The 23,193-nt window shown below is 43.7% G+C and overlaps 1 protein-coding gene across 2 annotated transcripts in view; it reads right to left on the bottom strand.

The window, feature by feature from the left end:
* Nucleotides 1-12,452: 12,452 nt before the first annotated feature.
* CYGB (cytoglobin) overlaps nucleotides 12,453-23,193 on the bottom strand; it is a 76,300-nt gene continuing 65,559 nt past the window's right edge. For both annotated transcript variants that reach the window (XM_077327687.1, XM_077327685.1), the window contains exon 4: nucleotides 12,453-15,088. In XM_077327687.1, the coding sequence (XP_077183802.1) occupies nucleotides 15,008-15,088 (81 nt within the window). In that variant the 3' untranslated portion in view covers nucleotides 12,453-15,007. The remainder of the gene's footprint in view (nucleotides 15,089-23,193) is intronic.

Raw genomic sequence — 23,193 nt, 5'->3', positions numbered from 1 at the left:
GGATTAAAAACTGGTTAAATGGCAGGAAGCAAAGAGTAGGAATCAATGGACAGTTCTCACAATGGAGGACAATAAGCAGCAGGGTGCCACAAGGATCAGTATTCCCACTGCTACTATTTTATTTATTTATCAGTGATCTGGAACTAGGAGTGAGTAGTGTAGTGTCCACATTTGCAGATGACACCAATTATTCAGGATGGTGAAAACTGAGGCTGACTGTGAAGAGCTCCAATAGGACCTCCACAAATTGGATGAGTGGCTAATAATGTAACAACTGGAGTTCAGTGTTGGTAAGTGTAAGGTGATGCACACTGGGACATAAAATACCAAGTTCAAGTATAGGCTAATGGGGACTGAGCTTGCTGAGAATGAGAGGGGAAAAGATCTTGGGGTCATAGTGGATAGCTCAATGAAAATGTCAACTCAGTGTGCTGAAATGGTAAAAAAGGCAAACTCTGTTAGGGATTATTAGGAAAGGGATTGAGAATAAAACGGCTGCTACTGTAATGCCCCTGAATAGATCTATGGTGTTGTGTTACCTCCATTGAAATACTGTGTATAGCTCTGATTCAGGTGCATAGCTGTGTTGGTCTGAAAGAGCAGGACTGGTTTCCATATTTCAAAAAGGGCACTGCAAAGTACCAGAACTGGAGGGCATCCAACGAAACTGATCGGCAGTTGGTGCAGGATGGACAAAAGGAAATACTATTTAACACACAGAGTGATTAAAATGTGGAATTTGCTGTCAAAGGATGTAGTGACGGCCACAGGGATAATCAGCTTTAAAAGGGCATGAGATCGATTTGGGGATAAATCTGTTGGTGGCTACTAGCCATGATGACTGAGGGGAATCTCCGCATTTAGAGGCACTAATCCTCTGAATCTCAGAGCCAGGAGGCCACATCAGGGGAAGGCCTCTGACCTGCTGTTCACCATCCAGAGGAACTCATTGGCCACTGTGTGAGACAGAATGCTGGACTAAGTGGACTGTAAGTCTGCTCCAGCAGGGTGCAGAGGAGAGTGATGAGAATGATCAGGGGCCTGGGAGGCAGATCCCATGAGGGAAGGCCGAGGGAACGTTCATCCTGGAGAAGAGGAAGTTGATTGCTGTCTTTATGTATCTGAAAAGTTGTCACTTGGAGGGGGGCTGGGAGCGGTTCCTGTTGGCAGCAGAAGATAGGACCCGCAGTAATGGTTTAAACTACATGTAGAATGATACTGGCTAGATATCGGGGGGGGGGGGTTCACAGACTAGTTCAGCAGTGGAATGGACAGCCTAAGGAGGTGGTGAACTCCACCTCACTGGTGGTGTTTAAGCAGCAGCTGGACAGATATTTATCATGGATAATTTAGGCTGATCGTGCATTGAGCGGGGGGGGGGGGGTTGGACTAAATGACTTGCATGGCCCCTCCGAAGCTTATGATTCTATTTTAGTCTAGTCTTGTGTCTTATGCCCTTATGATGTAACTCTGCCTAGGATTGCATAATTAGAGCTGTTTGGATGGATTATGTTTATGATACCTTTGCAATAGCAGAAACAAGAGATCAGAAGAGGAATAAGAAACCACATAAACCAAGGCCTGATAGCAGAATGCAACTGATGAGCTGGAGGCTTTCCTCTAGCAATTCTCTGAGAGTCTAGTTTCCTGTGAATCTACAGTGTGGGTCACAATCTGTGGTACAATATTCAAGGGGGGGTCCACATTTGTCAATCCACGAGGACTGGCAGTGAATAAAAACATATTGCAAGGGCTACATGGGTTGCAGTTCTGCAGCATATATCTGCTGTAGGTTATGCGAATGTGCACTGACACCTTCAAATGCTAGGTATTTGGGACCAGACAAGTGTCTCAGATAGCTGTTTTCTTTTCAGGTGATTGCCCTTCAAATGGTGCATGTGTCAATTGTAATGTCTAGGGCTTCATCTGCAGGTCTTCAGACTGGTGTAGTTTCTACGGCTGGGATGAGTTGTCCCCATGGGTGCCAGCCTGCAGATGGGACCTAGAGATTCCCTGGAATTATACTCATCTCCAGGCAACAGAGATCAGTTCCCCTGGAGAAAGTGGCTGCTTTGGAGGGTGGACTCTATAGCTTTATAGATCTGTATTACAAAACTAATTTGTATACTGTTTAATATTTTGGATACCATTAAAGAGCCTCTTGTGGCGCAGAGTGGTAAGGCAGCCGTCTGAAAGCTTTGCCCATAAGGCTGGGAGTTTGATCCCAGCAGCCGGCTCAAGGTTGACTCAGCCTTCCATCCTTCCGAGGTCGGTAAAATGAGTACCCAGCTTGCTGGGGGGTAAACGGTCATGACTGGGGAAGGCACTGGCAAACCACCCCATATTGAGTCTGCCATGAAAACGCTGGAGGGCGTCACCCCAAGGGTCAGACATGACTCGGTGCTTGCACAGGGGATACCTTTACCTTTTAAAGGTTATTGTATTGTATTGACTCTATAGCACCATTTCCTAAATGGGATCCTTCTCACCCTGGGGTTCTTCTCACCACAAATCCTCCCCACCCCAGATCTCTAGGAATTTCTTAGCCCAGAACTGGCAACCATACCTTGAAATTCTTTTTGTCTGTTTATTCCTGAATAATGCACAAATAAGTTGAGGATGACCTGTCCCATTTGTAGGACTTTTTCAGATCTAGATAGTCCCCCTGCAGCAGGGCAAGACCTGTAATAGATAAAAAGCAACATTGGCAGTCTGCAGCAGTCTGCAGCATTTCCTATGCTGCTAGTTCTGCGTGCGCATGGGAATGCAGCCCATCAGTACTGCATTCTGCCATCTCCTTGAGGCAGGCCCAGCTGGGGAGGTCAGGCATGTGCTCAGATGTGAGGAGCTTGTAGGTCCAACTGACCCGTCTGGCTGTGAGGTTCACTTGGTGACTTTGGGCCGGTCACTGACTTTCTGCCTAATTTATCTCATGCCACAGTGAGGCAAAAGAGCCTATGCACACACCCCTGCATTTGCCCACCAGGATCATATTTTGTTTGTGCTGTTCCATGTGCAAAGTAGCTTTGTGTGTGCAGTAAGCACAGCAGCCTGTGTCTAGTCATTCTCTGACAGAACATAGACTTTCCCTGCCTTCCTCTCAGTTCCTGCAGCCCCTTCTGACCCCTCTCCCCCCAGAGAGCTCATTCCCAGGGTCATGGGATGCACATGGGGGAAGAACTGCGTGGGCTGGAGTGCGGAGGACAAAGGGTAAAATTGTTCCTCCTTCCTCTTCCACAGGCACAGAGGAAAGGGCCTGATTTCTTCTTCTTGTCCTTCCTGTCTCCAGCTCTAGACACATGCGGCTCTTCCTCCGCATGGATTCTGTGATCCCAGGAAGGATATTTTCAAGGGTCAGAAGGAACTGTGAGAATGGAGAGGAACACGAGAAACTCTATCTGCCTTTGTGGCTGGATGCACGGCAAGATTGGCAAGGGTTTTGGATCTCTGGTGCGTGAATCAAGCCTCACATAGCTGCATTGCATGGTTTGCAGCATTTTTTAGATGAGATGCTAAACCAGTGCAAAGCTGAACTTGAACGCTTTTGTGTTGCTGTCCTCAGATGTTGATTGGGCCTCACAGGGGAGTTGAGCATAAATATGGAGGAAGGTGAGAACTGTGCTTGTCCTTCTGAGTGCCTTAGGATAGACAAGCTCAAAGAGAAGGAGAGAGAGAAACATCAACTGGAGCAAGCATTTGCTTAGGACAACATTTTTGGCTTATATATTCATGTGATGCTGCAGATAAATGGCTTGTCAAGACCCACCAAAGTGTGTGTTTTTTTCCAGATAAGCTCAAAATCTTGAGAATACTTTCCAGCAACAGCCCCTCGCCAGGGTGTCATGGGAGATGTTTGTTTTGCCCTGGTGCATGCAGCCAGAAGTTCAGCTGTCTTTTGTCAGTGAAGATTAAAATAATGTGTATGATCAGGATAGTAGTTGAGGAAAGAACCAGTCCAGCTGCTCGGAAAGCACCTCCAAGAGGACAGGCGGAAACCTGATTCAAAAATGTGTGTATGTGTGAGAGGGGGATACAATGGGTCTCTTTTAACATAGGCAGACTTCTCCCCAAGTGTCATCAGTAGAAGGGCTTAGCCTTGTTCTGCCCCTCCGTGCTTTCTTGAGTTACACAGTGTTTCAGTTAGATCAAGATGGGTAGCTGTGATAGTCTCTCTGTAGCAGTAGAAAGTGTGAGCAGTGACTCAGAAGTAAGCAGTGACTCTGCCACAAATTTTGTTAGACTTTTAAGGTGCTCCTGGAGTCTTGCTTTTTTCTACTGCAACAAAGTTTCAGGGTTGAGCCCAGGATAAGGTGGGTACCTGGACACACAGTGCAAATCTGTAAAGAAGCACCTGCCCCCCCCCCCCAAGCAAAGAGCATTACTGTATGCTGGGAGCCCCCCACTAGGCACAAAGTCTGACTTCTATTCCCTTTGCTGGCTTATTTCCAACAGCATTCTCCTAAACAGAACTGATATCTGCCACCATCCATCCAAAGACATCTTGTAGCTCAGTGATTCTTAAGGGGGTGATCTTCACATCTTAGGGGCCACTCAGAACTTTAGGCTGTTAATGATGAGGCATTCAGGATCTTAGGTAGCCCCTTCCCCACAATGATTTCTGCTATCCAGAAAACGAGTTGTTTTATATTTTGCACAGCCCACAATGAAAATAAAAACCCACACCTTAGATTTCTGTCCAGATTTTTTACTTCTTTACTTTTTATGAGCTTGTTCTCTCCCTCAGGGCCTTCTCCTGGTTAATCTTGCCCCTTTAGCCACCTGTTTGGCTACAGCAGGCTTTCGTAACCAAGGTTTTCGTGATTTAAGAGGCAGGATGACATTTCTGGTGACATGTGATTTGGGGGCGTAGTAGGGAGGTGTAGCCTGCTGACATATTTTCTGGAGTTCCTTGAAGCCTGGAGAATGTTTCAGGGGTTTCTCTGTGGTAAAAAGGTTGAGAAAGGCTGGGCTACAGCATAAGCCACCTCATTGTTGGTGGAGTTTCCAGCCTCATGGAATACCCTTCCCAAGGAGGTGCAGAATGCCCTTGTACTGTCTCAGGCAGGCGTTCTTCAGTTAGTATCTGAAGAAATATCATTCTGAGGGAAAGTTATAAACTGTGTTTTTCTTTTTTTTAAAAATATAGTTGTTTGTTACTTGTGAGTCTGGTTCTTTTGTAAACTTCCTTGAGCTGCTGTCATTGGTGGAGAAAGTGGCATAAAAATCATAAACAAATGCATAAATAAATGGGGATTCAGTGATAATGCTGTGTACTGTGGCAGCAATAGATTAGAGGTTAAGAAACATATGTACTCATGAAAGACACTGCTATATTTTAGGGAACAAATGGTAAAGGTTATCTCCCTTGGTGGCTGCAACGGTATTCATGGGCCATGTAAGTTCACTTAGCAATAAACAAACATTGCTCTGTGCCCCTTCAAGGGCAGCTGATATGGCCATTTTTGGTGATAGGTTCTAATATACCCTTATTTTTGGGGACTTGAGGGAGATTGTTCTTCCTAAACATGAGTGGGAGGCCTAAAACTGAGAGCCAAGGACAGTAGGTTTATAAGGCATGACCAGTCATAGTGTTGGGATGTGGAAGTTGTTGATTATGGTTGTCTCTGGTACTATAATCAAAGAGAGAAACCTAACTTCTCCTTTACACATATTATTCTTGGGTTCATTGCATCTTTCTCAGGGCTTGCATTTGGATTCAGCAAGTATGTAACCTGAAAGACTTCACAAATATTATATAAACAGAAATTGGTCCAATAAATAACATTTTCTATCTTGGGTTCTCCAGAATGAACCCTGCTATCTTGAACCAGAGTACATCGGTCCTAATATACCAAGGTTTCTTTCCTAAATGCTTTTCATCTTTCCTCTGGACATTTGAATACGGGCTCAGCCCTGTGCCAGAAGGACCTTGGAATGAACAGATGAGAAAGAGTTAAAGAGGAGCATTGGTTTAATATCTTTTATTGCACACTGGAACATGAGGGCCAGCTTAGTTCCCTCACTGACTTCTTTCAAATGAGAAATCTGATTTTGTCTGACAGATAGCTGTGGACAAAAAATTGAAATCAAGGTGCTAATGAGAATAGTTAGTGGCACTCAGGGCTTTCTCCACTTCCAGCTCAGGCAAGCATTCAGGAAGAAGCCACAGACGCTGCCCACCCCTTGGAGATAGGGTGAACAGAGAGATTATCAGGCTTCCAGAGAAAGTGATGGTGTACAGAGATCCACAAACAACTGCGATTGCAATGGAGAGCACTATTGGGAAGTTTGACTTTCCTTACTGTGTATCTGCCATCCATCTTTCTGCTGGCCTGGCTGTGCTGGTATGAATCAAGGTACACTCAACCCCCTGTGATTTGCACTGTGCTGCTTCTTGCACTCACAGCAGCCTGAAATGCAGCTGTCGAAGCTAAGTGTACTCATGGACTGGAGCTATTGGGAGATGGTAGTAATGATGGCAGTGAATTCTTTGACACTCCAGCTTCGGCTCAATAAAAGCTCAGCATTCCATAGGGCCTGCAAGACGGAGCTCTTCCGCCAGGTCTATGGTTGAGGCCGGCGCGCTAAGGAAGTTCTGTTTGACCCCCCTCAGGACAAAGACATTGCTATGTGATTGGCAGACTTGTGGTTTACCCGCCCTTCCTTGCCTTTTTTGTGGGGGGGAGAATTGGGAATTTTATGGTTTCTGCCACATCTTGTTGTCTTTTGTCTGCTGTATTTATGTCTGTGGTTTTGTATTTTATTGGGGTTTTTATACAGACACTTGTAACCCGCCACGAGCCATTAGGAGTGGTTGGTAAAAATAAATCTAATAAATAAATAAATAATAAATAACACGGCAATGAGGCACCCGAGTCTATTTCTAAGGGGTTGTTTAGAATGATCAGATGTAATGGAGGATGGGGTGGGGGGAGCTGCCTGTGTTTCCCTGAACTGCAGAAGGGGAGGTTAGTACTTTCCTGTTGCCATTGCCCCCAGTCTAAATCATTCCCTCTTAGTATTTTTCCCATGGAACAGAATAGGCACGCACCATTTTCCTGTATGTCACTGTATACTCATGTGTGTGCAGTTTTCCTCACATTGTCACAATAAGGCAGACCTGCCAAAGTTTGTTCTTCTACGCAGTGATAGAAAGAATTGGATGGAGGATCCATTTGATCTCGCATTCCTGTTTTCAAAGGTGGTCAGCAGGTGTTTCTGGGAAGTTCTCAAGCTTCCTGTTCACCAAACTTCCTGTTTTGTTTGTTCCCCCCAAACACACTCATACTGTCTCTGAACATAGAAATCCAAACTATCTTTTGCTGCTAACAGCCATGGGCAGACCATGGCTAAGTCAATTGAACAGGATGTGAAGAATGGCTTTCCTTCCTCATCTTGAGTCTATAAGAAATGAGTAACATCAGCCTTCTAGATGTTTGGAGCAAAGGTTGATGGCCCTAATTTCTAGGAATGCTTGCGGTTATGGAGAATCCTGCTTCTTCAGTATGTGGAGAGGGATTGTGTAGCTTTCTTCATGCAATTATAGGAAACACTAGCTGTTTGAATTGAAGCTCATAATAGCCACCATCCATCTTAATCTAGTGATCCATCAGACTGGTGGGCATAGCAAAAGATGGAGGAATATGGCTGATAATTAGAGTTGAACAGGGTCTGCTGTAATAAATAGCCATTGTTATGCCTTCTTGCTGGATGTCTTGGGAGAGATGCCATTCCCATAACAACCAAGTTGTGATAATTTATGCATGAATGACATCCAGAGTAGATTGCTGTAATGTGCTCAGAACCTGCAGAATACAGGTGCCAGAACGTGGACTCAGGTGGACTAATTAAAGAGCATATACTGCCAAATTTACAGCAGCTTCATTGGCATTCAGTTAGTTTCTGGACCTAGTTAAAATTGCTTGTGTTAGCCTTGAAAGCCTTCAATAATTTGGGACCAGCATACCCAAAGATGAGCCTACAACACATTTGAAGTTATTCACATTGTAGATCCTCACTGGAAACCATGCACATTTGCATACTGATGCTACATCAAATGACTGTGTCGGACAAGATTCTGTTTTTTTGTCAAAATGTGGAACTGAAGCTTTATTCTTTGCCTTCTGATTTTTAAATGACATCTTAAGGTGGTTTAATATTGGAAAGTTTTTGGAATATCCTGTTTTTACCCAGAAATTGAGTGTTACTGCTGTAAGTAAAGCGTGTTTTTTAAAAGTAATCTCTCACTGTTCCATTGGTTTTCATTTTTAATATGATATGAAGTAGTGTATTAGTTTTTTGATAGCTGACTTGGAGATTTTCATCGAAGGATATCAACATTTTCATACATTTAAAACAGCAGTTATGTGACACCAATTGCCAAGCTAAAGAAAAGGCTAGAGAGGTAGAGGAGAGGTGAAGGTATCCTTGGACCTAGGGCAGGCGATCCTAGCCGAGCCACATGGACATATACACACAATATGCATTTTAAAAGATTTCTGCCTTTAAATTCCACCTTTTCCCATTCCTCATTGTCCATAGGTCAGATTAGGGGGAAAGGAATAATTAAACGGAGAAATTAATTGACGAAAGATGAGGTGATATGTGTTTGGCTAAATGGCTTTTCAAAATGGTTAGGCAAATTCAGGGCCGACAGATTGATCAATGGTTATTAGTGATGCTGTTATTGTCATCAACCCTTCTGCCCTGTCTGACTCTTGGCAGCTGTCGCCACGATCCCCCGTCCTGCACTGCCTCCCACAGCCATGCAGTGTTCTGGCCAGTGTCCATTCCAATCAGCATCCAACCACCGTGCCCTTTGTCAGCCTGGTTTCCCGTTCCCACTGAGCAATCCTACCATAATTGGTCTCTCCATCGAGTTGGATCGCATGACAGGGCTAAAGCGAGTGAGTCGGAGTTTTGTGATTTTGCCTACCAATGATATACCAGACTTTATGTGGCGATAGCTCAGTAGAATCTCCATAGTCAAAGGCCAGATATCTTTGAATAGTAGGTTCTGGGGACAAACAACAGGGAAGGGCTGCTCCCTCAAGGTCCTGCTTGTGGGTTTCTCGGGGCATCTGGCTAGCTGCCATTGGCACCTGCGGACAGCTGGATGAGACAATCCTTTGTCTGACACAGCAAGGCACTTTCTTAACTTCTTATGCTGTTACATTGAGGCTGGAAAAAACAGCTCTCCTTCAAGCACATCCTCTCGTTGTCAGCTTTCCGCCCCTTAATCATCGTTCTTGCCCTTCTGACAGCCAATTATTCCTGGCTGTCTCTTTGGGAACAAACGCAAAAGGGAAAGGAACACAGGGCAGCATCTAATCGAGCCAGAGCAGCTGAAGGACTAAATTACCTTCTGCCACTTTGCCGCTGCTCGAGCGGTGATGCGGAAACTGCCAAGGTGTTTGTGCCCCTTAGGCGCGTGTGCTAGGGATGAGAATTAGCATTGCAAAGGGCGACTGGAAAAGTGGCCCAGACTGCATTCTGATATTATATCAAGCGGGACCATCGCTGGATGCTACAGGAAGCATGAGTTCTGCTGGGTTTCCTGAGGGATTGCAGAAGTGTAGGATCCTCTCCCACCCAGCAGTCAGAGCCAGAACCAGTCTGGGGCTACTGTGCAGGATCTGAGAACCTGCCCACTCCACCCTGGGAAAAACCAGAAATCCAATATTTCTGGGTCCCAGGGTGTTCTGGGAGCTCCAGGAGCCAGACGGTCCCATTCCAGTTCCACCTGTCTTTTGACATATCCAGTTAGGAGCAACCTAGCTGCCCATGCCTTTGCAGCATCTCAGCTGCTGCCAGTAGCTCGGCATCCCTTCTGCCTGCTTGAATCTGTACTATTCTGGTTTCTGTGTTGCTGTACATTTGTTCTTTGTTTATATTTTTCCCAAGGACCACCGAGTAGTCGATCCCTAGTGACCACCCATCCAAGTACCGCTCATGCCAAACCCCCATCATGATGTGAGAATATTATGCAGATCAAAAATCTGTTTGTTATCCATTAATAAACAGCATCCATTTATTATGGAACCAAGAACCATTTTCTTGTAATTTGTTGAGTAAGTGGTCTCAAGCTGTCACATCACTTGGAGGTAGTTGTTGCCAACAACCTGGACAAAAGAATCTCTTTCCCTCTTTAATAGCAGCATGTTTAATAGCAACATCTTATGGATGTGGTATCATCTTCTCTGGCCGATAGTGTGTGGAACTGGACAAGAGAAGCTTTGCACGAAAGCAAAGAACATCCACTTGATCAATAACATCCCATTAAACCTCTATTAAGAGTGGGAAGATTATTTTTACTCCTGGGTGTTGCCAACCCGTCTCTCTCTACTGCATGTTCTGATTCCTCAAACCCCCATAGGATATTGTTTCTGAACAGCACAACTGTAACCACTGTGTGAAATAGTGCAATGGTCATGGTACCTAATGTATATTTCCCTGAAATAATGAGTAATGAAAGACACAGCTCTGTTTACACTATTGGTGAACTTTTACAAAACTTTTTGGAGAGGGGGGTAATTTCTTCAGTTCCAGCATAGGAGTACTTGTACAAAGCTTTTAAAAAAGCAATGAACAAATCTAACACAGCAGTGCCCTATCATTTTATGGATATTTTGTGAGCCTTGGTTTAACTAACCAGCTGAGCACTGTGTTGATCAGCAGCTACACTGGCAATGGGAAAAGCCCACGAGCTGACCTCTGTTTCAGGGAAGGGATTTGTTAAATGAAAGAAAACAACCATATAAAATGGCCTGATGAGAACCATGCTCCATGACACACAGAATATTCTGAGAAAAAATGGCAGAGGAAATTGGCCTCTTCAAGTCCTTGAGAGCTTAGAGAATGCTGGGGATGTGTTTGTTTATTTATTGTATGGCATGTGTGTAATATAGCCAGGAGGACCTAGGACTGGCTGCCAGTCAGGCAAGCGAAGTCCAAAGGTGGTCTGCCATTGCCTGCCTCTGTGTCATGATCCTTGGAGGCCTCCCATCCAAATACCAGCCAGGGTTGATGCTACTTTGCTTCCGAGATCTGATGAAATCTGGCTGACTTGAGCTATCCAGGTCAGGATAATCCAGGAGGAGTTTGGGGGGAAGGTCTTTCCCCTTTCCTGTGATTTTTCAGTTACCTCCTAGCCTATCACTGCATCTTATGTGAGTGGCCCTCACGCCAACCACAAAAACAGCAAGATAGGGCTCCTGAGGGACTTCTTGGGGAGGCTGGAAAATGTGGCATCCATAGTAGAAAACCCACCCATTGTGCTTGCTGAGGAGGACAGTGTTTCTCCAGAAGAAATGGACACCGTAAGCAGTCAAGGGTGGCTGAGAGTTTGTGTTCCATAAGAAGTAAAAGGTATGAGCCAAGTAAAGAAGCCATACGACTAGAAAATAAGCTTAGCCTCAGTTCCTGTTTCAAGCTAGTTATAACAAGATGTCTGCTAAAGGTAGGCCCTTCAAACACAGCGCTTGACATGGATACCAGCCCATCTGTAAAAGTAACTGCACCTCTCTACTTCTAATGCAGTAGAAAGGTTTTCTTTTTGATGCACCGCCAATTGAAGGAGTCAGCCTATGGCCATTCAACCCCACATGGTCATGTCTTCAGTTCATTTCCTGGCTTGCATCGGGACAAAAGATAAAAACATCTTTGCTGGGCCAGAATAACAGTTCATCTAATCCCAATACTCTGCCTTCAGACTGATGATGAGAATAAATGAGAAAGCCCTTCCCCTGTTGATTGTCCTCACTGCTTGGATACCGGAGAATTACACCCTCTCACCAGGAGCTAGCTGCTCAGGAGTCTTGCCTTCCCAAGAAAGAGCAATTCCTGATGTGCCCAGAGGAAGCCAAAACCAGCCAGCACAGTAAGTCAAAGGCTCAATTTTCTGGCAGAAGGCTGAAGTACAGTCCCTCAGGGTGCAATTTGGTGTGTGGCTGTCCAGCAACCTTTATTTTATTTTTAGTGTTCTTGGGGAACTCTACCTAAATAAACAGGAAACCCTTTGGTTGCCCTTGTGGTTTTCTAAACAATGTTCATGGTTGTGAGGAGAGGCAAGGTAAATTTTGCAAAGCTCCACTGCTAAATGAGGCCAATGCTCCATGCAACTGCACCACTGCACGTTAACTAAACTTCCAGTATGTTGGGGGTGGGAAGAATTGATTTCTCTAAGGACAGCAGCTGGAGGCCTAATTCCAAATATAATTTCTGTTGAGTAGAATTTCCATTTTCATCCATTAAGAATCAGGGCCGTGTGTGTGTGTGGTTTTGTCTTGTTTTTTTTTTTTTAATCTGGATGCACTGATGTGGAATTACATGCACCAATATACAGTCACAAAGCGTAAGCAGCTCACCCTTGGGTTAGTCCGTCCTGAACCTTGGATTACCTTCTCTGGCTAAATGATGCTGTATTGTATGGAGACTCAACAAACACAAAATGGTAACACTTATAACAAGGAACAGATGTATAAAGATTAAAACAAAACCACAGGACAGCAAATCGGCAGCATACACAGGTCATACAAGTCATACAGAGGAAAATTACAGTAGGGAATCAACCAGTACATAGGATAGTAAACAAGAGGAATATAATGCGATAAGGAGAACATTCACAAATCACTGGTCATAGCACCAAATGCCTATTTTATAAAATACACAGTTAAATCATAGGTATTAATATTTATTATTTATACAGTGCCATTTTTTTGTGCATGGCTGTTAACAGACAACCCAAATGATGAACAGCTTCCTGCCCCCGAGGGACCCCCCACAGTTTAGAATAGGCTTGGAAGGAATGGATCTGAATTGGTAAGAGTCAGTAAAGAGCTACATCCTACGGTTTCCATGTACGGTGCTGCACAAGACCGAAAAATACCTTGTCACCTTCCACAGCTTTTAAATGTCTTCCTCTGGCTTACAACAGGCAGGATGATGCACATAACAGTGAATTTCACTTCTGCTTTTATTCTTTCTTGACCATTTCATTCTCATATTAATAAAAATCACTTAAGTCAAAAGTATATAGTTTTGCTTTTTGTGTATGGAAAATATAACAGTCAGAATTTTCCCACCATCACCCCCCTTAAGAAAAAAAACAGAGAGAGAGAGAGAGAGAGAGAGAGAGAGAGAGAGAGAGAGAGAGAGAGAGAGAGAGAGAGGCCAAGAGAAACTGAATTGAAATTCATAGGACTGGAAAGTTAGATACTGAAGTATTGCTTAAAAGGCTAATTAAGCATTATGTACATCTCTCGCCTCCAAAAATATTATTTCCTTCTGCTTTGAAATTAACTGCAAAGTACATTTGGCTCATTGCATGTGATCATTGTTTAAATTTTGGTCTGAATGACCATAACATTATTGATTGATTGTGATCATTGTTTAATTCTGATTTTTTATCAAATCTTAGACCTTGTTCTCCCTCCTACCCTCATCATCATCACATTAGTTTTTAATAAGGCTTTAAAAAAAAGTGTCCTGCTTGCTAATGCACGTTTTTTTCCACTGAATATTTTTAAAGAGTAAATATTCTATTAAATTGGCATGCTATGCAGATTGCCTGGTGTCCTGCCTTGGATAGGGGTTTGATCTGCAGACACAGCTAGCTGATAATACTTGTCTCGGTGTCATTAAAAAGTTTCACCTGCCAAGATTTTTGCAGCTCAAACTTCTGAGGAGGGCACAGGAGCAGCCAGTTGGGGTTTTGTTTCTGGCCAGGTAACAATTCTCCCTGCTGGGATTCATCAAAGATAAGTACCAAATCCAAATATCATCTGAGTTAAGAAAATAAAAGAAAAGAAATTTTAAAATTGCTTATATTGACATACGGAATGCGGAGGCTATCCTGTTTTCATACTGCCAACCAAGAACCCTCTATCCTGCTTACAGTTAAGCCTGCATACGTCTTATGGACTTGCTGTAAACTTCTATAGCTGCACACAGGATTGTGGTTTAAATGTGTGATAAAGAATGAAAACCACAGTAAATTTACTTGTGAAGAAGCTGAATGGGATCAATTGGCCTTAACTCTGAAAGCCAACATACATAGATTTAACATCACAATCCCGCCCCCCCCACCCCGGACATGTTTTAGGCATTATAACATCTCTGGAAATACATATGCTCTTTGAATAGATGCATTTTTTTTGATTGCACTCATTTTATATATTCAGGCTTTGGCTAAACCTTGAAAGACTATGTGGTAGTCTCATTCCTTCTCAAGTTGGATCTTTAATGGGAAAGTTACACTAGATAATACAAGACTCACAACAGAACGGTGAGAATTGGAAACGCTGTTGATATAATTCTGGAGAAACTCCAATCTAGAGGAGTTAACATCAAAGAAAATCAGGAATGACACAGGACTTGGAATTGACCCATCATTAAAAGATTTCAGATCTAGGCTATGATGTACTATGATAGAACGGAGAAAGCGCTGAATGAATCATGCGGATCCAATTTTGGACCTAGATCTTGCATGCACTTATGCATGTATCTCTAGTGTCTTTGAATAAAAGGTGGGCACAAAATTACTCAAAAGTGGCATATGTGCACAAAAGTACTTGCAGAGTTCAAATACTAGAGCATTAAATCCTTATCTTAGTAAAAAAGAAAAAGATGGAAACAAACTGAAATTTCAGCAGCATTTGACGGAACAGGCTCTGCAAGGCAGACAAAAATTGCAAAGTCTCCAGAGCTATAAACATGAATGAGTTGTTAACAGTCTTGATCTATTTAACGTTTATATTTTCCCCCTGGGGAAATAAAAGAGATTCCCTCCCCCTGTCACAGTGTACATGATTTAAATTTTGCCTGTCTATACTTCGGGGAGAGTGCTTATGCACGCCTGGCATTCCTATAGCTTTGCTGGCTGGAGCTATAGAAATCATAAAGCACTTCCACTCACTAATGTGTACACAGGATACTTAAAGGAGACAGATGTAGTTCTCTTGGGTGTTCTGATCTGGTGCCAGTTTATTCCTCACTGAGAAACAGCTTTTCAGGTCTCTTGGAGGGGCTTTGTCACTTGGCTGGTGCTCCAGTTGCTGCCGCCACTGCCGCCGTCACCTGGGGGGGGTTCCTGAAAAAGCAAAGGAAGCATCTGGCTAGTCCAGTGTGTTGTGTTGTTTCTCAACTCGTGAGGGAAGGAAATGAGATGTCATCTTCATGAAAATGAAGGGTCCGAATGCGTGAAAATGAAGGTCTTTTTTGCATGGTAGGCGAGAGGTGGAGTTATATTCATAGCCCCCCCCCCTGCCAAATGGTGTCCCTAGACAGAATGGCTAGCATGCCATGAGAATGGAAAACATTAGAAACTCCTGATGTACAGCATCCACATGCTGGGATTCTGCATGATTGGCTCTGGCCATATCTCTTCCTGCTCAACCTGTGTAGGGAGTGAATTCTGTCATAATTCTGCTACTAGATGATACAACCACTCCTGATGCAGATCTACCTGCCTACCTACCTACCGACCTACCATAGTGCATGTGTGTAGTGTAGCCAGGAGATCCAGTGATTGTTCAGCAGCCAGGCAATGGATGTTCAGAACTGGTGTGCCATTGCCTGCCTCTGCATCATGTTTCTTAGAGGAAATACCACCCAAATCCTTCAAGGTCTGGACTATCCAGGCCACGGCTGAATCTGCATGGAGCTTTTATTCCAATCCTAGGTCAGTTCAATCCCTGCCGTCTACACCAAATGTGATTTCCATTTTGATTTTGGGTGATTTTAAAGTTTCCCTCTGCAACAAGCATGATTGATCCAGAATGACCCTGCCTTTTCCCCATGATATCCTGGAGTAAATATAACCCTCGATATTTGAAAAATTGGCATGAGTAACCATGCAGCTGTCTGCTTTCCCTGAAATAACTTGCTGCCAAGCCTCCAACACTGTAGAAAAGCCCTGATTGGCTTCCCAGGTTGCAAGGCTTGCCTTAAAGGGGAAACCCTAATTTCTCTCAGCAGAAGCTCTAACTTCTCTTGGCAGAGATTTTCCTCTTGGGTTTATTCCCCCTCCTCTGCTGTCTCCAATCCTCTTCCCCACCCCCCACCCCTTCAAGAAAAGAAAGAGGCTCCTGCTGTGCTTGGCTCCCCCCCCCTTCTGAGCTTTCCTAACCACGTGCAGAACTTTTTGTTTCAATGAGGGAGGGTGGGATAGAGGAAGACCCGAGTTCAAATCAATCTGAATTCAGAATGATCCACAATGGAATAAACAAAGTAAATGCATAATCAGCCCTGATACTCGTGATGCTGAGAGGCAGCAGAATGATCAGCCTGTAGGCAGATATTTCTCAAATGTTTTCACTGGTCACTGTTGTGTGCTTGCCACCCTCCCCTCAGGAGGCATGCTCAGAGTAGTGACTTCTCACAAGTGGCGGGATCCCTCAGGTGAGAGTAGCTCTTATTCTTGCATATTCTAAAAGTAAATCATTTGGCACATACGGGTAAAGAATGCCACTGATTTAATTAATGAACTGGTGTGTTTTTGTGGTTTTTCAGCTTTGGGAAATGATTAGAATTTCCTGCAGGATGCCATTTAAGTGCAGTGAGCCACACATTTACTTGTAATCTAAATACTGAATGGCTGGAAGGGCACACCATGCGAGTTTTAAAACCCCATCATTTTTTAGAGCCTGAAACGCTTGTGGGTGTCCCCCAGTGGCAGTCTTTTAACACTACTACTTAATTTCATTGCATCTGCATGCCTCTTGTTGAATGCTGGAAGCATTTTGTGTGCTTAACCTCTGCCATCTTTTCAACAATCCTGTAGACCAAGTCAGTGTTAATTATTCCCACATGAGAGAACAGAGAGGGGATGTCAGTCTGAGAGGTAATTGCTTAGCTAAGAGCTCCAAGTAAGATTCATTGAGATCTGAATGGTGAGCTTCTCATTTGACACATTCAGACCCTACATTACACACCAGCTCTCATTTTTTGTCAGGTTGTGCCCTAGTTCCTAAAAATAACCTATGATAGGTTTTCCAGTGAGGTCAATGGAGAATGCTTATGAAGCTAGGCTGCACAGCATGGGACCAATGGGCAATTTGCAGCACGGCACTATGCAGAGTTGCTCCCCGGAAATCTGTGGGCTTAACCTGAAATAACTCTGCACAGCAGCATACTGTTAGCCGAGCAATGCTGGTTGTTTCAATTTCAAAGGAGATATGTGAATATAGAAGTTGTGCATTCACCAAAATGGACAAGATAAGGCAAACATATCAATTTACTAGGCTATTAACCAGAATCTACTGTTATGGACTATAATAAAGATACCGTGATTTTAGAATATAGGGGACTAGTGGGAAATTTCCTGAATGCACTGGGGGGGGGGGATATGGTTCAGCACAGGAAACAGGCTCTTAGAGTCTGCATGTTTACTCCAAAATCAGACCCCCAAGGACCATCGGTATGCAAAGGATTGTAGTCTACATAATGCAAGAACATAGTGATAATGAAGAAATCACAGTTTTTGTTCAAAGCTTGGATGTGGAGCTACATTACGCAGCAACTTTGCTTAAACTAAGCCAGGCTGGTTCTGGTCAGTGTTTGAATATCATCTGGAGTTTTATGATGGAAGACAGGCAGTAAACAAACCAATGGTAAATGCACCTAAGGTCAGTAACTTAATACACTGAAATGCATGGCTAGCACATCCATATATACATTCCTAGAATTCTGTTACAAGGGTGAATCATGGGCCAGTAATGTTCCAAATTAATTTAAATAGGACACAAGAACCAAGAAGGAGTTGTTTAGACATAATGTTTCTGAAGGCAGTTGCTCCAGGAGATAATATTTGTCCTTTTTTTGGTTGCCGAATTGCAAATGCAAAGTTCAAGAGTGGTAATAATAACTGCAGCATCTTCATTGGCCTTCACACGTCTTGTTTAATCCCACAATCCGGTCAATTTACATTAGCAGGATTAATGCCTAGTCTATCCAATGCTATTATTGCACAGACTGGACAGGCTAATAATGAATTTGTTATATATGTGCAAGTCAGGAGAGGAGGAATATTAATAGCACAAGCAAGAATATTTCTTTTTGGAAGAGAAAGAAGGGGGGATTCAAAAACCCACTGTGTCAATCAAGGCTACAGGTTTGTAGTTTTATGATATTTAGAGACTCTGCAGCCTCCTGGGGGCTGTTGGCCGGGGTTTTGCTTTGGGGGGAGAAATGGAATTTTCCATGCTCCATCTCTCTGTGAAATGAGAAGATTGATGGGATGTAGTTTCTGGTCATTAACCAGCTTTCCTCATGCAGGAGGACACAGCAGGAAATGAGCTTCTCTAACGCACCCCATCCCCCACAGCCCCTTTCTACAGGACCCTCGTTTTGTCTATAACAAGAGATGAGGCAGAAAACTGCTCCTGAATGTCAATGGCAGGCATGAATGTGCTGTCTGCATTCCCTTCCCAGCTTTCTCTATTGCCCACGGTGTCATTTGGTTGCCACCAAATTTGGTCAAATTAATCTTGGTACAGGCTGACATAGTTTATATCGAGCCCTTCTCAGATTAAGCATATCTGTGTGAACGGAGTAAGAAGAGATTCAAATGGGTCGCCGGGTTGGTCTGACGTAGCACAATAAAATCAGAGTCCAGTACCACCTTTAAGACCCAAAAAGATTTGTTCAGGGTGTGAGCTTTCAAGTGGTCTCACGAAGGGTGCTTGCACTCGAAAGCTCACGCCCTGAATAAATCTTTGTTGGTCTTAAAGGTGCTACTGGACTCTGATTTCAGAGTAAGAAGAGACAAACAAGGCCCTCTCAAATTCCTGCTCTCCTATCATAGCAAGAAATCTGTCTTTGTTCTCTTGTTCATACCCTTATCTCTGAGGGGAACTCTAGGAAGGGAAATCCAGGCAACATCTCCTTCCAGGGTAAACTATTAGGGCCATTTCGCACGGCTTCAAAGTAGCACAATGGTTGCTATTTGGAAACGCTACTAATTTGCCATAACCCACGACGTCGTAGACAATCTGCAACAATCCTGAAACCAATCAGCAAAAAGCGCTTTGTTGTGGCGCTTTCAGGGGAATCCAGAAAAGTGGATTCACCCTCCGGATAGCGATACACTCCTGCAACCAATCTGCAACAGTAGCGCTAAAGACCTGTGCGTTACCATTGTTGCTGGTTCTTCAAAGTCCCTCCCCCTGGCTCTCTCCTCCAAACTTCCGGCGAAGTGATCGCCATTTTTTTTTCTCCGAGCGAGCGGGGATAAACGCACCGGCGAGCCTCTTTCTGTTTAGAGGCTTCCCTGGCTTCAGTCCTTCACCTTTAGTCACTAAGCACAAACCACTGAAAAGCCCGTTTGCTGAAATAAAGTCCCTTTATTTTTTACAAATAAATTCAGCCGAAAATCGGGCCCGTGAGAGGGGGGGGGATTTTTTTTTTATCACTCGAGGCAGCGTGCAAACGATCATACAATCAAACGACAGCTCACATTAGGCAGCTGGATGGGTCTCTCCGTAGCAACGAATCTACCTAGATTCGTTGCTATGGGTCGTTTTTTTTAAAAAAAACCTTTCTTAAAGGGAAAGGGGCTGTTTGGGAGCATGCTAACGGCTGCCCATTGGCTGCTTGACGGCCAGGGGCGGGACGAGCTTGGCAATAGCGCTTCCTTTCTAGCGATTTCTGCCGAGACCGGAAGCCTGTGGGAAACGCTAAAAAACGCAACTGATTCCACTACAAAGGCAGGTATGCATAACGACGAATTCCACTATTTTAAATGGCGATTTTTCATTCCGCAAACAATTTGCAACAAAGATCCCTGTGCGAAAAGGCCCTTAGAGTTCCAGTCTGACTGATGAAGTGAAGCCTTTTTATACCAGCCATGGGCCTGGTCCAAACATTGTAGCTTCTCAGGCCTTGATTAAGGGATGGAGACATATAAAAAGGACTGTGTGTAATCTCTGGAATACAAATCAGACACATCCCACCATTCATAAATCTATTCAGAAGTCATTCACACTTTAGGTCCCATCTATAAATCAAAGGTCTTGGTAAATACATTGCACTGGGGAACAATAGGATGACTCTGTATTGCATGGGCAATGGGAGTTTTGTGCCTCCCAAATGCACACTAGTTCTTTCATGTTTGTGACTACAGCATGCAACTAGAAGTATCTATACCCTTCCCCCATACAGACAAGTTTTGTGTCCTTGGACTGCATCACAGAGCCAATACTGACTCTGTTGTAAGAATCACATTACTTATGTGTGGTGTGGTACCACTGTGGTGCAGTGGTTAAGAATGGTAACCTCTAATCTGGAGAACTGGGTTTGATTCCCCCCTCCTCCACATGCAGCCAGCTGGATGACCTTGGACGAGTCACAGTTCTCTCAGAGCTGTTTCAGCCACATCTACTTCACAGGGTGTCTGTTGTGGGAAGAGGAAGAGAAGGCAATTGTGAGCTGCTTTGAGACTTCTTCTGGTAGTGAAAAATGGAGTGTGAAAACCAAGTCTTCTTATGTGGCTGCACATAAGTTTCCCAACTGAGCCAACAGTGGGATGTAGGCTTTTGAGAGCCAAAGCTCCCTTTGTTCAATAATAAGGGAACTCTTATTAAAGTTTCTTCTCTGAATCCAGTTGGATTCTAAGGTGCTACTGGCCTCAAATCTAGCTTTTTAAATGCAGACCAACACAGCTCCCCTCTGAGACCAAATTTCATATTGGGTGTCTTTTTCTGATGTGTGTAATCTCTGGGACCCCTCTTATGCATGGAGAGAATATGGAATTTCTCACACAGTCAGAAACCTCTTCAATGAGGGTTAAGTGGGTGCTTTTAAAATGTCTGTTTCTGCTCTTGGTGTATTAAGAACTATAAGTATGGAGCTCCCACGGGGCTGAGGAAATAATTAGTTGCAGGATGCTTATGCTCACGCGATACGTGCTCTTCATCAAGGAGAAACTCTAATGGTTAAAACAAATTTTACAGTGTAGTTAAGCGTAATGCTAGACAGCTGCTTCTTCCCCCTTGAAAGGCCATCCTTATGAGGGGCAGATTGCAGTGGAGAGAAAGAGATGAACCGTTGCTTGCCAGCCCATTTCCCACTGAAACTCCCAAATTCCTTCCTCACCCACCATGGTTCCAAACAAAGTTTGCAAGGTAAGCGTGGCTCTGGAAGTCTGGCCAGGGGGTGGGGGTGTCAGTCAAAAATGAACAGGCAGTGCAAATAGGCAATTCTTCCTCTCTATTCCCATTTTTTTCCACCCTCGGGGTGCCAAGTCTGGACTGGGGATTTCAGAGGTGCTGTGATTTTGCCTGGGGAGTGTGGCGTTTGGGGAGCGGAAGGACACCAGCAGATTATAGTGCTATCTGTGGCAAGCCCAAGATCACCCAGCTGGCTGCATGTGGAGGAGTGGGGAATCAAACCCGGCTTGCATGATTAGAAGTTGGCACTTCTAACCACTACACCAAGCTGGCTCTTTCCCCCCAAATTTGACACACTTAACAATTTGAAATTTACAAGGAATGGCATTTTCATTACTTAAGAAAATTAAGCTCCAGATTTTAAGTATGCAACTTTTGCCTAAAATTACTATATACTACAGCTTCTGGGAAATGTACAGAGGGGTTTTTCAAAAAAATCAATTTAGACCAGTACTAAAAATGGTTTTTAAATTTATTAGAAAGACAAAGTGATCATGATTAAGTTCCTCTAGCTGTAATCCAGAACTTCTGGATGTTTAGCTGAAAATTCTTTTGGATTAATTTTATCCCATTGGTTCTGGTCCAACCCCCGGGGGCAACAGTCAGTGGAATAGAACTGCCTAAGGAGGTGGTGAGCTCCCCCTCACTGGCAGTCTTCAAGCAAAGGTTGGATACACACTTTTCTTGGATGCTTTAGGATGCTTAGGGCTGATCCTGCGTAGAGCAGGGGGTTGGACTAGATGGCCTGTATGGCCCCTTCCAACTTTATGATTCTATAATTCTAACAGGAAACAACTCTGCTCCATCCTCTATGTGACAACCCTTCAAGTACTTGAAGATAGCTATCATATCGCCTCTTAGACGTGGCCACAGCAAAGCAAATGCTGTGGCCAGAGCAAAGCATCACTGATGCTCTGATGTAATTTCCAGCTGAAACACAGAAGTGACATCACACCTACTCCTTGATGCTTCAGGAAATTCACAAATCTTTACTCCACCTTTCACCCAGAAATGACATCATGGCATTGGTGATGCCATTTTTTGCTCCTACCTCTGGTGATAGGCAATTGGGTGCAGTAGTAGGGGATTGCCCATCATTGCCTGGAAACTAGCAAACCTACTTGTAATTCTGGGAGAACTCCAGGCCCACCTTGTGGTTGGTTAGTCTACAGAAAAAGGTTGGAAAAATAAAACCAACAAGCATGCGAAAATAACTGTTAAGACTTGTCCTGTGATTTTCACAAACATTTTGTTTGAGCAGATACAGTCTGTTTGGAAATGTATCCATTCATGAACCAGTATGAACTGCTTAAGAGTTTATGGGAAATTCAAGCTGGTTGACCTGCCACACATTTCAGTTTACAAACCATGAACCAGCCAGAATTCATCAGAAACTTTACTTTGTGAGCCAGTTCATGCCCATCCCTAAGCCCAGTATTTTTACATTTATTTTACAACATTTATATTTCACATTTCTGCCTATGTGAAGACCACCAAGGCAACTAATAGACAAAAAAAATCATACATAAGAAAAGTACATCTTGAAAGCTTAAAATAAAACAAACACATCAGTAAAACAAAACCAAAGCTAAAATGCACATACAAACACTTAAAAAACAATTAAAACACAGAGCAGGACAGGATTTCTGAGGGAATGCCAGACCATATTTTCATCTGCTGGTGGAAGACAGCAACAGAAGAGGTCAGGGGAGCCTTCTAGAGAGAGAACTTGAGTTTTGGTACCAGAATGGAATCATCTTCTGTGTTTGTTTTGTGCTACTGTGTAATGGTTGTATATATTAACATCTGTTGTACATGGGCCAGGCTAGCTTAATCAGATCTTGGAAAACTAAGCAGTGAAGTCTCATGCAGAAACAAGCAATGACAAACCACTTCTGTTTAATGCCTTGCCTTGAAAGTCCTACATAAATTGACTGCAATTCGACAACACTTTTCACATCCTACCACCCATTTAGCAGAGTGTCAAGCCTTCTTCTAATGGAAGTGGGAATTCGTCTGGCAGAAGAGC

The sequence above is a fragment of the Paroedura picta genome, chromosome 3, assembly GCF_049243985.1.
Source record: "Paroedura picta isolate Pp20150507F chromosome 3, Ppicta_v3.0, whole genome shotgun sequence".
Lineage (NCBI taxonomy): Eukaryota > Metazoa > Chordata > Lepidosauria > Squamata > Gekkonidae > Paroedura > Paroedura picta.
Note: the sequence above shows the minus strand (reverse complement) of the source record. Positions and strands in the feature narration are given on the sequence as shown.